Source organism: Coffea arabica, chromosome 6c (assembly GCF_036785885.1).
Source record: "Coffea arabica cultivar ET-39 chromosome 6c, Coffea Arabica ET-39 HiFi, whole genome shotgun sequence".
Lineage (NCBI taxonomy): Eukaryota > Viridiplantae > Streptophyta > Magnoliopsida > Gentianales > Rubiaceae > Coffea > Coffea arabica.
This window is the reverse complement of record NC_092320.1, coordinates 15,093,404-15,105,984: the sequence shown is the minus strand read 5'-3', so window position 1 is coordinate 15,105,984 and position 12,581 is coordinate 15,093,404. Positions and strand designations below refer to the sequence as shown.

Below are 12,581 nucleotides of genomic sequence, written 5' to 3'. Positions count from 1 at the left end.
CTTCTGGACAAGTGCGCAAAAGTAAAAGTCGCTGTAAGGACTGGTTACCAATCTACAGTTGACTATACCCAAATTTGGAAGGCAGTGCTCTTTCCCATGGTTACAGATATCCTACACAAGTAGCTCGTGATAAGGTTACATCTTCGATGACTTGACTAGCTTACCTAGATCAGCTAATCCATCAAAAAGTGCCTATAACGTAGTTGCAACAAACATCCGTGCTGAAGCTGAACCGTGGGTTAAAGCAGGAGAAAGTGCTAGAATGACAAGAAGATGTTTTGGAGGTTGACTTTGACAACAAGAACACAGGCTTTTTTGGGGCGTCACTTTGGTTGAGAGTGCACATCATGTTTGAAGGGTGTTCTGCACCGACTCTTTACCGTAGCTGTTGTTGAAGGTGATCGATGTGAAAGAAAAATATAAGCACATTTTAGACATTCAGTCCTAGCTTTCACATTGAGAACCTGTTTAGAATAATTTTGGTGGCATCATTTCACTTGGTTAAAAACATTTTATAAATCAAATACTGAAGCATTCTTTTTCAAGATTGTCAACGCATTCTTCCAGTGAGAAATATCAAATGTGTGCTTAGCTTCTCGAACAGAATCACAGAAAGTAAATGAAGTGAAGTAGAAACGTGAAACTTTCAAAGGCTGAATCAGCCCCCCCGAGGGGGACAATAGCGGAGAGGGGAGCTCAGCATCTAGATACATTATTGAATGCATGGATAATCATCTAGATAGTTGAGTACACCTTTCATTGCTTTAGACTTTACAACCGTCATTCACACTCTATTCTGCTCCTACATTATGGGGCAGGAGAAGTTCATTTAGACTTGTACAGGCTACAGAGGCTGGAAATTAGACATAAAAGAAAGCACTGTACTTCTCTTTAATGCACCAAGAGGATTTGAACTCTTAACCTGATTGATCACTGGATACTATTCAACCAAGAAAATGTTTAAACTTGATCCGGCTCCAGTAGTATAATGAACCTTTTCTTCTGGACGGTAGCAATTTTGTTCTACTTGTTTGTGTATTTTGTTCATGTGCTCTATCTATTATTGCCCGCCTCTAATAAGCCTTTCCACCATCTGATGAAGCTATTTCTGATTCAATTAGGCCGCCCCACCACCTCTTTGACTTGCAATATTCTGTGGCAGGTTTGGAAAGGCTGGAAACAGCAGCAAACACACAACAAGCAAAAGAAGAAATAGAAAAACCAGGGGTGTCGAAATCAATTGTTTGAATGCAGGCAAGTCTTAATGCATTTAATATTTGCAAAATCCTATAATAAACGATGTACAATTTACCCACAGAAGCAAAACTAAAGGATTTCAGGGATTCAATATTTGTATCCATCACTTACAAGTATCATGATTTAACATTTATCCTTAAATATGTGTATAACAACAAGATGTAATAAGAAAGAAAAAAAATATGCAGCTGATATTATCAAGGTATGGAAATTAAAGGCAAGAGACTTTGGATTCTTAAAAAAAAAAAATTAGATAAGAAAAAAATGGATGTAACTGATCTTCCAACTTACAACAATGAATAATTAAAGACGGCCATTCTCATTTTGCGGCAGACCCCTTTTCTTCATGTTTCCCATAATTCCAATCTGTGAAAGAATAATTCATATTACAAAATCCCAGTAGCATAATAAGAATTTAGCTATCAATTTCAAGTCTTGCGTCATAGTGTCGGTTACTATAATGGTTTCAGGGATAATTTCTTTCATGTGCCAACAAATTGATTATCATTTTTATAATTTCGATTTAGTCAACTTTTTTTAAAAAAAATAAAATAAAATTCTAGTCTTACTATATTAATATAGATTTATCATTTAACACTATTGGCAAATTAGCTTGTGATGCAGGATCATCATGAAACATGCATCTTTGCTTCAGTTTGCCCAACCAATTTATCCCTTTTACCATAAAATCTTTAGCCACATTTTCCAAAAGACCAGTTTAAGTATATACCAAAAAAAAAAAAAAAAAGAAGAGTCCTCATTTTATTTTTTATGCTTTGGGTATGAGATAGAAAAAGGAAAAGAAAACGATAACTTGAAGAAGTATGCTTACGTAGTTGCAACCAGCATCCGGGCTGAACCATGGGTTAAAGCAGGAGAAAGTGCTAGACTAAGAGCAAGATGTCAAAAACATGCTTTTAAGGGCAAAAACATTTGAGCTTGGAACATTTAGACATTTGTGATGGGTCAAAATTGAGGTCCTGTTTGTTTATTAAGAGTTATCACTTTATTTATTTATTTTTTTTGTGGACTGAGGAGATTAATTTGAAGAAGGTTCAGCAGAGTTCCTGTGAACTTGGAGGAATTAATCCATAGCTGTTGTTGAGGGTAAAACAGAAAAGAAACTAGATGTAACATCACCACCTACCCTTTTTCATGGGTTAAAAACCATGCTATGAATTGGTATTCTCCAACAACAGAGAGTATGCTAGCATATGGAGCTCCTTTAAAGAAATCAACATGAAAGAACCGAACCTTGTTTTTAAACTGATAAGAAGATACCTCAATGAAGTCTGGTATCGTTAACTAAAACATGTCATGCTTTAGACGTCTGTGTTGGTTGTAATGCTTCTCCACGAATACCTTGCAAGCACCTTCAATTGTCCTACGCCATGTCTATTTGTACATTAACAAAAGAAGAAAACAGCATTCAGTTTTCGACCATATTTTCGCATGTCATTACTGCTTATAATGGAGCATAATGAGTGCATGAGACTACATGTTTTCATATAATGACTACTTTGATTTGCAATGGATCATGATGAGTGCTGTACTTGATATTTCACAGAATTGCAGACTCAGGAGAAAATGTGTTGTAGAAAAACATGGTTGCAAAAGTGAAAGGTCTGATTCAAGCTAACTTAAGATATTAACTACAAATTAATTAAGTTTCACAACTTCTTGGATGATATAGAAAAGTACAAGCTACAAATGAAGGAGGCTATGGACCAAAGCTTCCTATTGTTAGGGGGGCAATTCTGACATTTTGTGTGCAACCGTTAGTTAGTTTAGGCAATTTCTGTTCAATTTTCAATCTAGTTAAAATGAAGAAAACTTAGAGAGCGTAAGTTCACTTTGCCACAGAGAGTTAAGTTGAATTTTCTACAAATCACAAGGGACTTTTTAATAATCCTAAATGCATATTCTATCCAAAATCGGCATATTATGCCTATCCGGAAACAGATATAATCATGATCAAGAGTAATAAAAAAGACAAAACATAAAGTATATCTTATTATCAAATAAAGAGATCTCACCTTCTCAATTGCACCCAGAAGAGACTTATGCTTAATTTCCCTTGCCCTGACTTTTACTCTCCCAATCCCAAGTCTTCGAACCACCGCCACAGATGATCTCCGAGACGAGGGCGTAACGGGAGGCAAAAGGGACTTCCTCTCAACAATGGCGGCACTAATACCGTTCAAAGAAGAGCCCTGATCAACATACATTCTGCTCTGAGTATAAAACCCAGCCTTAATTGCACTAATATTAGTGCTTCTTTTAATCCGCTTAGCCAACTGCAGCTCTTTCTTGTCTTCTGACTCAGAACCCACTTGGGCAAACTTCCTCAGCAGCTCATCAGATGATGCTTTTGCTACATGCTGAATTCTCGGACAGCTTTCATCACTATTGTTGTCTTCATTGTTAGTAGCCATTCTTGAATTCTTGAGCTAAAACTGATGGCAAGAAAAGTAGAAAAGGCAGGCAGTATAAGAGAGAGAGAGAGAGAGAGAGGGGGGGGGGGAGGAAGAGAGAATCGTGATTAATGTGATAAGGATTTGCAGAGTGAAGCTCAGAGATGGTCTGAGAGGGAAGATTAATATGTCAAAAATGGACCGTTAGGGAAGGCGCGGTGGTGTATGATTTGATTATTAATGGTTAGCTGGTGGAGGAGTGGCTGAGCAGAAAATATAGCCGTTGAGCAAGAGCCAAGCTAAGATAATAATGTGCCATATGTTCTAACCCAGAAATAAATAGATGAAATAGTGATTGGGTGGGAAAGTATGCCACGCCCGAAGTCCCAAGGCCACTGATGGCCCATCTACTTGAGTTTAGGTAGACTGAAACATCTAAAATGATATGGAAGGAATTTTGTCCAAGTTTTTAAGGTGCATTGTGAAACTCTTACCAGCTCTTTCAAATGGGATTACTGTAGGAGATTAGGACTAATAAGTTTTTGTTTCAAGGAATGGATATTAATTACGTTGTCTGAAACAAAGTTAACCAGAAAAATTCTATAAATCATGAACATATTTTGTGGACGACAATGATAAGTCATGCTTCTTTCCATTATTAAAGTAGACAAACAATAAATATTTATTCTTTCTTAGACCCCCAAATGCAGGCATACTATCTGAATTGCGATTCTTTTTTTTTTTTTCTTTGGGAAAATCTTTGATTTTTGGGTAAATTACTCATAACCCTCTTGTGATTTTATATAAATATCACATGACCTCCTTAAGGTTTCAAAATTTCCACATGACCGTATCGTGGATTTACGTAAAGTGGTAAATGCATGAGAGGCATCTTCGAATAGTGCGATTGATTTGAGACCCATTCTAAAAGTGCTTATGATAAAATTATAGTATTAGTTTTACTCCCTTGCAATTTTACATAAATATACATTTATCTCTTCTGCAGAGATGGCAATTGGGACGGGTGCCTGCGGGGTCTAATGGAGAAGGGCTTCGTACCCGTTAAAAAATTAAATATTTATATATATATGTATGTATGTGTATAATTATATGTAAAATATATTTAATTTAATTAGTTACAAACTTATAATAATATTATTATTATTTATAAGTATTATATAATGTATATTAGTATATGTAATATAATTAAAATTATTAATTATACTAATAATTATACATGTCTACTAATAGAAATTATTAATTAGTTATACTAAATTTACTAATACATTTATACTAAATTTGTAATTACATTTAATACAGTAACACTTTTTTTCTCTAAAAAATTACAATAATATGGGGAAGAGGGTGGGTGGGGAGTGGGGGGCTGGAGCGGGAAGAATTAGTGGGCAGCAGTGCGGGGGGCGGGGGCGGGGTCGTTGCCATTCCTACTCTTCTGATTTTGCATCTATTCAAATAATTCGCATATGATTTTATGCAAAGTGATCTGACCATTATTCAATTTAATACTTTAATTAACAGCAACAATAGCATTTCAACTAACAACATTACATATTTCCTGTCAAAAAAATTATAATTTAACACTTAGAATTACAGCATCAGCACTTAGAACCTAAGAATCTCTAAGGTCCATGGGGCTTTTGCGCCGCACCATGGGACTTTTGCCCAATTCAACATCATTCCTTATGCTCGCTTCAATACCTGTGGTTGTGGCTTTTGCCACGCAGAAGTCTTGGAATGGTGATGGATCAAATGCCGAAGTGAGGTAGGAGAAACTGAGAGCTAGCAAAGCCAACAAAACAGAATTTTTCGCCATCCCAACCAGTGACAAAAATAAGCAGGTAGAGCACTGAAAGACCTGAGTAGAACTGTCTGTGGAATGTTTTATGTTTTGAGAGTGGTGATGAAGACAGCCCACTTGGGATGGTTATTTATAGAGGCTCCTCCAGCAATATCAGATTAAGACCAGCTGGCTTTACCAATTTAAGAAGTTGCCGCTCGCTCACTCGTAAGATTTCTAGCTTTCTGAGACCAGGTCAATGTGTATTCTTTTAGAAAAGTAAACTGTGCCCGGCTAATAATTTGAGGTATTTGTCTAACTGGTTAAATGCAGGAAAATATATATATATGTGTGTGTATGTATACATACATAAACACATGCACATATATACATATATATGTGTGTATCTACGTACCTTTTCAATTGGAAAAATAGAATTTACTTGTAAATACACACAAAAGCAATGGTGAAGTTGTCATGATAAACTACACAACCATACCCATATATTCTTCTTTTTTTTTTTTGTCAGCAACGATACATTTGTATAACCTATTCTATTCTAATCTAGGGGGGAGGGGGAGCCTAAGGAGGCTGTGGTAGGGGGCTAGTGAGTATACAGACCCAACTAGACCAAGAAAATGCTCCGACACAACTTTTAAATTTTTTTTCACTGCAGGTGAGATTTGAACCCTCATCTACAGCTCAAGGAGGGACTTAAACCCCTTCCTGGTGGCCACTGAGCCATTGGCCAGTGGTTCATACCCATATATTCAATTGGCCTTCGTTTTTGGGATAGGAAAATCTTGTCCCGTTCCCTTGTCAGTTGTTAGTAGCTTTATATATATCTTCAGCAACATGACGGCTGGAATCATAAGAAGCAGGAAAATTGGAATAAAATGAGCTAGGCCCTTTGACAGATGCGTGAAAACATTGTATACAGCACAAAACTGAAGATCCTGATAATCCATGACGAAGTTTCAAGTTTCAAAAACTAGCAAATAAAAGGTGCAAAAACAAAAAAAAGGTCTAATCGAACCAGAGTATTCTAGTGACGCAAGTGCATGCCTTAGTTGTTTGCATTGGACATATTTAAAGAATGCCTTTGGTTGGGATGTAAAACGTATCCAGTTTTTTTTTTTTTTAATTCTAATCATGTCCTCATTCAATTTTAATGTTATTATGGAATAGAAAAGATGAAGCAATTATTATAATGAGAATTTGACAAATAAAATTTGCAAATAGTAATATTAGAATGAGTCTGTTCTGGTTTTGATTATTGCACCTGATCGATTTAAATTCTAATTTAAAGAATCAAATCTTTAATTTTTTTTTTTCTATCTTCATTTGGTATTTCATATAGATTTTAGATGTTTTAACAACAATAAAAAATATTAAAATTTTGGATGGATGAATGACTCCTTTTCCTAATGTTAAATTTTGGTCAAGGATGAGCACCATGTCGTCAACCAAGGGACATGTCCTTCATCAGATGAACTTCTTAGCTTATTTATGTAACGCTCCACGTTATAAGACATCTATTCAAAGTGGTACCTTAAGGGTAGCCCTCAGTTACTTATTCGTAGTGATTTCTTTTCACATTTTGTATGTCATAATGTAGACTAACATAACTTCAATTGGTAGCTTTTTTGTTTTCTGTTTTTTTTGGAAGAAGAAAACTTCAATTGGTAGTTTGTTCAAAGTGAATTGTATTGTTGGTGGTTAACATTTCTGGATCCAAAAATTAACCTGTTAGGGAGAACTGATCGGCAATAGTTTTCAGATCATGAAAAAAGATTTGAGAAAACATTTTACATTTGTGAATGTGAGAACAAATGATTGACTTGTTAAATCATGGGTGTGTTTCTATCCAATTCTATAATGCCGGCATAACATGATCTTATGCTTGGTCGGCATTCTACAGTTAATAAATAACTCATAAAATTCTTTCCTGTTCCTTGGCTCTTCCATGAACATTGCTTGCTAGTCTTGCTCTATAAATAATTAAGCAGCTAAAAGTACTCATGCATCGTCACTCATAAGCCTTGCCTTGCGTATCTATATAGTATCTAAATTAATTTCCAACTTATTTTCTTGTTCGGGTTCCTCTGCATCCTTTGCCCAACAAGATGGGAAAATGCACAGTGTTCTCATTGTTCTTTGTAGCGGTTGCATATTGTTATCTCGCCTCTGCTTTTGACCCCTCACCTGTGCAAGATTTCTGTGTTGCTGATCCCAATTGCACCGGTAAGAAATGCATTAATTGACTCATCAACATTTCAAGCTGTTTAGTGACAAGCACTTTAATTGAATTTCTTACGGATTTTTATTAATGTTTTTAACTTTTCAGTGAAAGTGAATGGCTTTGCATGCAAAAACCCCATGAAAGTTACAGCTGATGATTTCTACTTCGGTGGGCTGCACATAGCTGGAAATACCACAAATGCAGTGGGTTCCAGGGTTACTCAAGTATTTGCAGCTCAGGTTCCAGGGCTTAACACTCTTGGCATCTCGCTGGCTCGCCTGGATTATGCACCAGGTGGGATTAATCCTCCTCATACTCATCCTAGAGCCACCGAACTCCTCACAGTTATTGAAGGTTCCCTCCTGGTTGGCTTCGTCACCTCAAATCCCGAAAACAAGCTTTTCACCAGAGTTCTTCAAAAGGGTGATGTTTTCGTCTTTCCCGTTGGACTCGTTCACTTCCAATTCAATGCAGGAAAGACAAATGCCGTCGCTATAGCTGGCTTCAACAGTCAAAATCCAGGTGCCGTAGTAATCCGAAATGCTGTTTTTGGATCAAATCCTCCTATCAATGATGATGTTCTGGCCAAGGCATTCCAAGCCGACAAGACTGTAATCGATCAACTCCAGTCAAAGATTTAAGCTAGCCGAGATGAACGTGCAATTTTATGATTTTATTGTTTTATGATTAAGTGTTTGGATCAATTTTTATTTTTATTTTTATTTTTTTGAAGTTGTCAATGTTTGTGTTCAAGTTATTTATGTTTCTAACTGAAAAGAACGGGAAGGAGTGAAATTGTTACTGTATTCCATACTTCTTAATAATATACAAGACCTATATTAATAGGCAACGATATACAATGAATCTAGATAGTTTACAATGATCCATTAACATCTAATCTGATTGTGTCAATCAATACAAATATTCTGTTTCCTACCAAATGTCAAAGTTGTTTAGGAAGAAACGTGGAAAGAAAAATTGGATGATGGCAGAATCGCAGAGATATCCACATGGAATTCATTTATGGTGCTTGAGCTACTCGTCCCATCTGCACAGCTCTGGTCACGCAGCGAAAGAACTGGACTAACAGGCTGATTCACAGCAATGGTGTGCAAAGGCTCAGTTGCTTCTCGCCTGCCCACTTCAAATTGGTTCACCACTTGCTGCATTGTTGGTCGACATTTCGGGTTTGCGTTGACGCAATCCAGGGCTAAAGCTGTTGCCACAACCACATTTTGAACAACCAAAGCGTTAGTCGGAGGGGGCAGACGGGCATCTAGAAGATCCTTCAGCATTATTGGTTCATTGGGTTGTGATGAAAAGGAGGAAAGGAATTCCCTTGGATGCTTTCCAAACAGCGTTTCTAGCACCACAACGCCAAAGCTATACACATCGGACTTTTCAGTGACCACCATGGTATAGGCCAGCTCTGCATTGACAAGCATGTGTTTGGATAAAATAAAGTTAATCTCAACTGGGACAACTCTATGGCTGCATTGATGATCTGAACAAAGTTCTATTCAACAAAATAATCGTTTCAATTGGAAGAATTTTTTTTCTTTTCTGTCCTTGAAAGTTAAGCCTAATATGTGCATCAAGAGAATATGGAAAACAAGGTGAAAAGAAGAAAGTGAGCTAGGATAACAAGGTAACCTACCTGGTGCAATGTAACCAAAGGTGCCTGCAATGACTGTTTGATTTGATGAATCAAGTTCCAAAATCCTCGCAGTTCCAAAGTCAGAAAGAGTTGCTTCGAGCTGTGAATTCAAAAGGATGTTGTTGCTTGATACATCCCTGTGAATGATTGGCGGATCACAATCGTAATGCAAGTAGGACAATGCACTGGCAATGCCCTTGATCAAATTCACTCTTTTAATCCAATCCAGCTCCACAGCTTCAGTTTCATCTCTCAAGATACAAAACAAGCTTCCTCTGTCCATATACTCATAAATCAGAAACATGCATCGCTTGTGCAGACAGAATCCAAAGAGCTTTACAATGTTCCTGTGCCTGATTTTAGATAGCATTTCGGCTTCATTCCTAAAGCTCTTGTCATAATTTGGATTCTCGCCGTCCAAACAGTGAAGCTTTTTCAAAGCCACTACTTTCCCACTTGGCAACTGCACTCTGTACACGCTGCCACAACCCCCTGTCCCGATGCAATAACTGACATCAAAATCATTGGTTGCTTTAATTATGTCTTCGTAAGCCATATGTCCATCATAGTTCCATATTCTAAAAATGTCTCCATGTTTATTGTCTATCGGCTCAACTTTAACTTTCTTGAAGCAGAAGATATAAATTACTAGTCCGCCAGTTATTGAGAACACCAACAAGGATACGCCAAGACCTATGATGTAGTATGGGGGGTGATGCCTGTGATTTTTCATAACAGGAGGAGATGCACCACAAAGAGTGGAAGTGTAACGTAAGTCTGGATTGCCAGCAAATCTTTCTGAACCAAACTTATTGACAAGATCACATGGAAGTTCACCTTCCAAAGCATTATAGGACAGGTCGACGTCCCCGAGTCGCAGAAGAGACGAGGGAACAGTGCCAGAGAGAGTATTGTAGGAAAGATTCAAAGTCAAATGGTACCACTCGGATTTAATAATGTCATCCCCAAATTGGATAGGAATTGGACCTATAATTTGGTTTGAAGAAATATCTAGAAATTCTAGAAAAGGTATATTGAAAAGTTCAAGGGGTATGGAACAACTTATTTGGTTAGAAGAGAGGATCAAAGAAGTAAGAGCAGTCAGATTGCCAAGGGTCGAAGGGATTTGACCAGTCAGGTAGTTGAATGCAAGATTGAGATATTTCAAATTTTTTAAATTTCCTATTTCAGGGGGAACGGACCCATGAATTTGATTCTTAGCACCTGAAAGAGATATTAGTTTGGTTAGGTGGCCAAGAGACGAAGGGAGGGCACCTGAAAGATTAAGGTAACGGAAGTCTAATTCAACCAAACTCTTCAAATTTCCTATTTCTTCTGGGAGAAATCCTCCCATTGAGGGATTCGAGTGAATGTCTAGCCGGAAAAGATTTGTCAAATTAAAAAGAGCTGAAGGAATTGTCCCACTGAAGTGGTTATTATTAAGGTTAAGGGAGTTTAGATTGGACAATTGGCCAAGAGCGGGAGGGATGCTGCCAGAGAACACACTGTAACTCAAGTCTAATTCAACTAAACTCTTCAAATTTCCTATTTCTTCTGAGAGAAATCCTCCCATTGCAGTATTCATGTGAATGTCTAGTCGGGAAAGATTTGTCAAATTAAAAAGTGCTGAAGGAATTGTCCCACTGAAGTGGTTATTACTCAGGTCAAGGGAGTCTAGATTAGACAATTGGCCAAGAGTTGGAGGGATGCGACCCCAAAAATTATTGTACCTCAAGTATAGAGTAACCAAATTTGTCAAGTTTCCGATGAATGAGGGAATAAAGCCTTTGATAATATTACTTGAAACATGAAGTTCAGCTAGTTGTGTGAGATTTACTAGAGAAAAGGGAAGCTCGCCTCGAAGATGGTTGGAAGACAAAGTGAGATAGGTGAGTTTGGAGAGTGCACCTATTTGATGTGGGATGGCTCCATCAAATGCATTGTCACTGAGATCGAGGGAGGCCAATTTGGACAAGTGGCCGAGAGTGGGAGGGATGCCACCATAAAATTGATTGCCACTCAATTTTAACTCTATTAAACTCTTTAGCTGTCCTATTTCTTCTGGGAGAGATCCTCCAACATACTTGTTGAAGCTAATGTCGAACCGGGAAAGATTTGTCAAACGACAAAGAGCCAAGGGAATTGTTCCACTGAGGATATTATTACTGAGGTCAAGGGAGGCAAGATTGGACAATTGACCAAGAGTTGGAGGGATGTGATTCCAAAAAATATTGTGGCTCAAGTTTAGAGTAACCAAGTTTGTTAAGTTTCCGATACCTGGAGGAATTAAACTTTCAATCGAATTCCAAGAAATATCAAGTTGTGCTAGTTGTGTAAGGTTTAATAGAGAAGAAGGAAGCTCACCTCGAAGATGGTTGGAAGACAAATTGAGATAGGTGATTTTGGTGAGGGCACCTATTTGATGTGGGATGGCTCCGTCGAGTGCATTGCCGCTGAGATCAAGTCTAACCAGGTTCGGAAAAGAGGAGAAGCAGAAATTTGTCAAGTCATCTAGGATTCCGTAGTTCGGAAGTAGTATTTCGGTGACACTACCAGCATCGTTGCAAATGATACCAGGCCACTGGCAATGGGCTGAGACGTTTCTTGCAGTAGTATTGACTCCCCACCAGCCACTCTTGAGCAGTGCTTCAGCTTCTAAATTCACAGCAGACTCTGTTCCTGCTATCGCTACTGGTGCAGTAGCCAGTATCATGAGAAGAACAACTCCGCTGCATACAACATCCATCGATGCTAGTACCATGAATCGGATTGTATTATACTGGTGCAATAGCCAGTATACATATCTTTCCAATCTGTATTATACACACGGACTGTTGAAGTCAAAAGAATTGCAGTTGCAGCCGTTTACTGCATTGAACTCTTCCATTATTACTTTGACCAAATAAGAGCTAGAATAGGACTTTTAACAGGTACAGATACTAAAGTCAACTTGAACTACAGTGCTAAATTTTGGCCAAATTCAACAAAAGCGGTACATTTAAAAATTAAAAGGAAAAAACTTACCCCCTAACCCTCATATGGTTCTGAAGTCTAATTATTGCTCTCTTTGTGCTAAAGAATAAAGTCTAACTTCTAAGAGTAGATTTCTTATACCCCAAAAAAAAATTATAACTAGTAGATACAAGGCTTAGCCTGTCAATCTAGGACATTAAAAAGAAAGAAGGAAGAACAATTTGAGTATTATGTGGATTT

General features: G+C 37.6%; 3 protein-coding genes across 4 annotated transcripts; 1 reads left to right on the top strand and 2 right to left on the bottom strand.

Annotated features, from left to right (window-relative positions):
• Window positions 1-1,579: 1,579 nt before the first annotated feature.
• Window positions 1,580-3,820, bottom strand: LOC113691913 (uncharacterized). The gene is made up of 3 exons (XM_027210241.2): window positions 3,294-3,820; window positions 2,539-2,652; window positions 1,580-1,623 (listed from the first exon to the last, which is right to left on the bottom strand). Exons 1-2 carry the CDS (start codon window positions 3,690-3,692, stop codon window positions 2,563-2,565), a joined length of 489 nt encoding a protein of 162 aa, XP_027066042.1. The 5' UTR covers window positions 3,693-3,820; the 3' UTR covers window positions 1,580-1,623; window positions 2,539-2,562.
• Window positions 3,821-7,514: 3,694 nt separating this feature from the next.
• Window positions 7,515-8,415, top strand: LOC113691912 (putative germin-like protein 2-1). The gene is made up of 2 exons (XM_027210240.2): window positions 7,515-7,713; window positions 7,817-8,415. Exons 1-2 carry the CDS (start codon window positions 7,596-7,598, stop codon window positions 8,350-8,352), a joined length of 654 nt encoding a protein of 217 aa, XP_027066041.2. The 5' UTR covers window positions 7,515-7,595; the 3' UTR covers window positions 8,353-8,415.
• An 82-nt stretch (window positions 8,416-8,497) lies between these two features.
• LOC113692024 (uncharacterized) lies at window positions 8,498-12,267 on the bottom strand. Of its 2 annotated transcripts, XM_072053078.1 has the most exons (3): window positions 11,733-12,267; window positions 9,369-11,645; window positions 8,498-9,140 (listed from the first exon to the last, which is right to left on the bottom strand). In XM_072053078.1, exons 1-3 carry the CDS (start codon window positions 12,127-12,129, stop codon window positions 8,665-8,667), a joined length of 3,150 nt encoding a protein of 1,049 aa, XP_071909179.1. In that variant the 5' UTR covers window positions 12,130-12,267; the 3' UTR covers window positions 8,498-8,664. The 2 variants fall into 2 exon arrangements, with proteins under 2 accessions (XP_071909179.1, XP_071909178.1); XM_072053077.1 differs by having other exon boundaries at window positions 9,369-12,267.
• Between the last annotated feature and the right edge of the window lie 314 nt (window positions 12,268-12,581).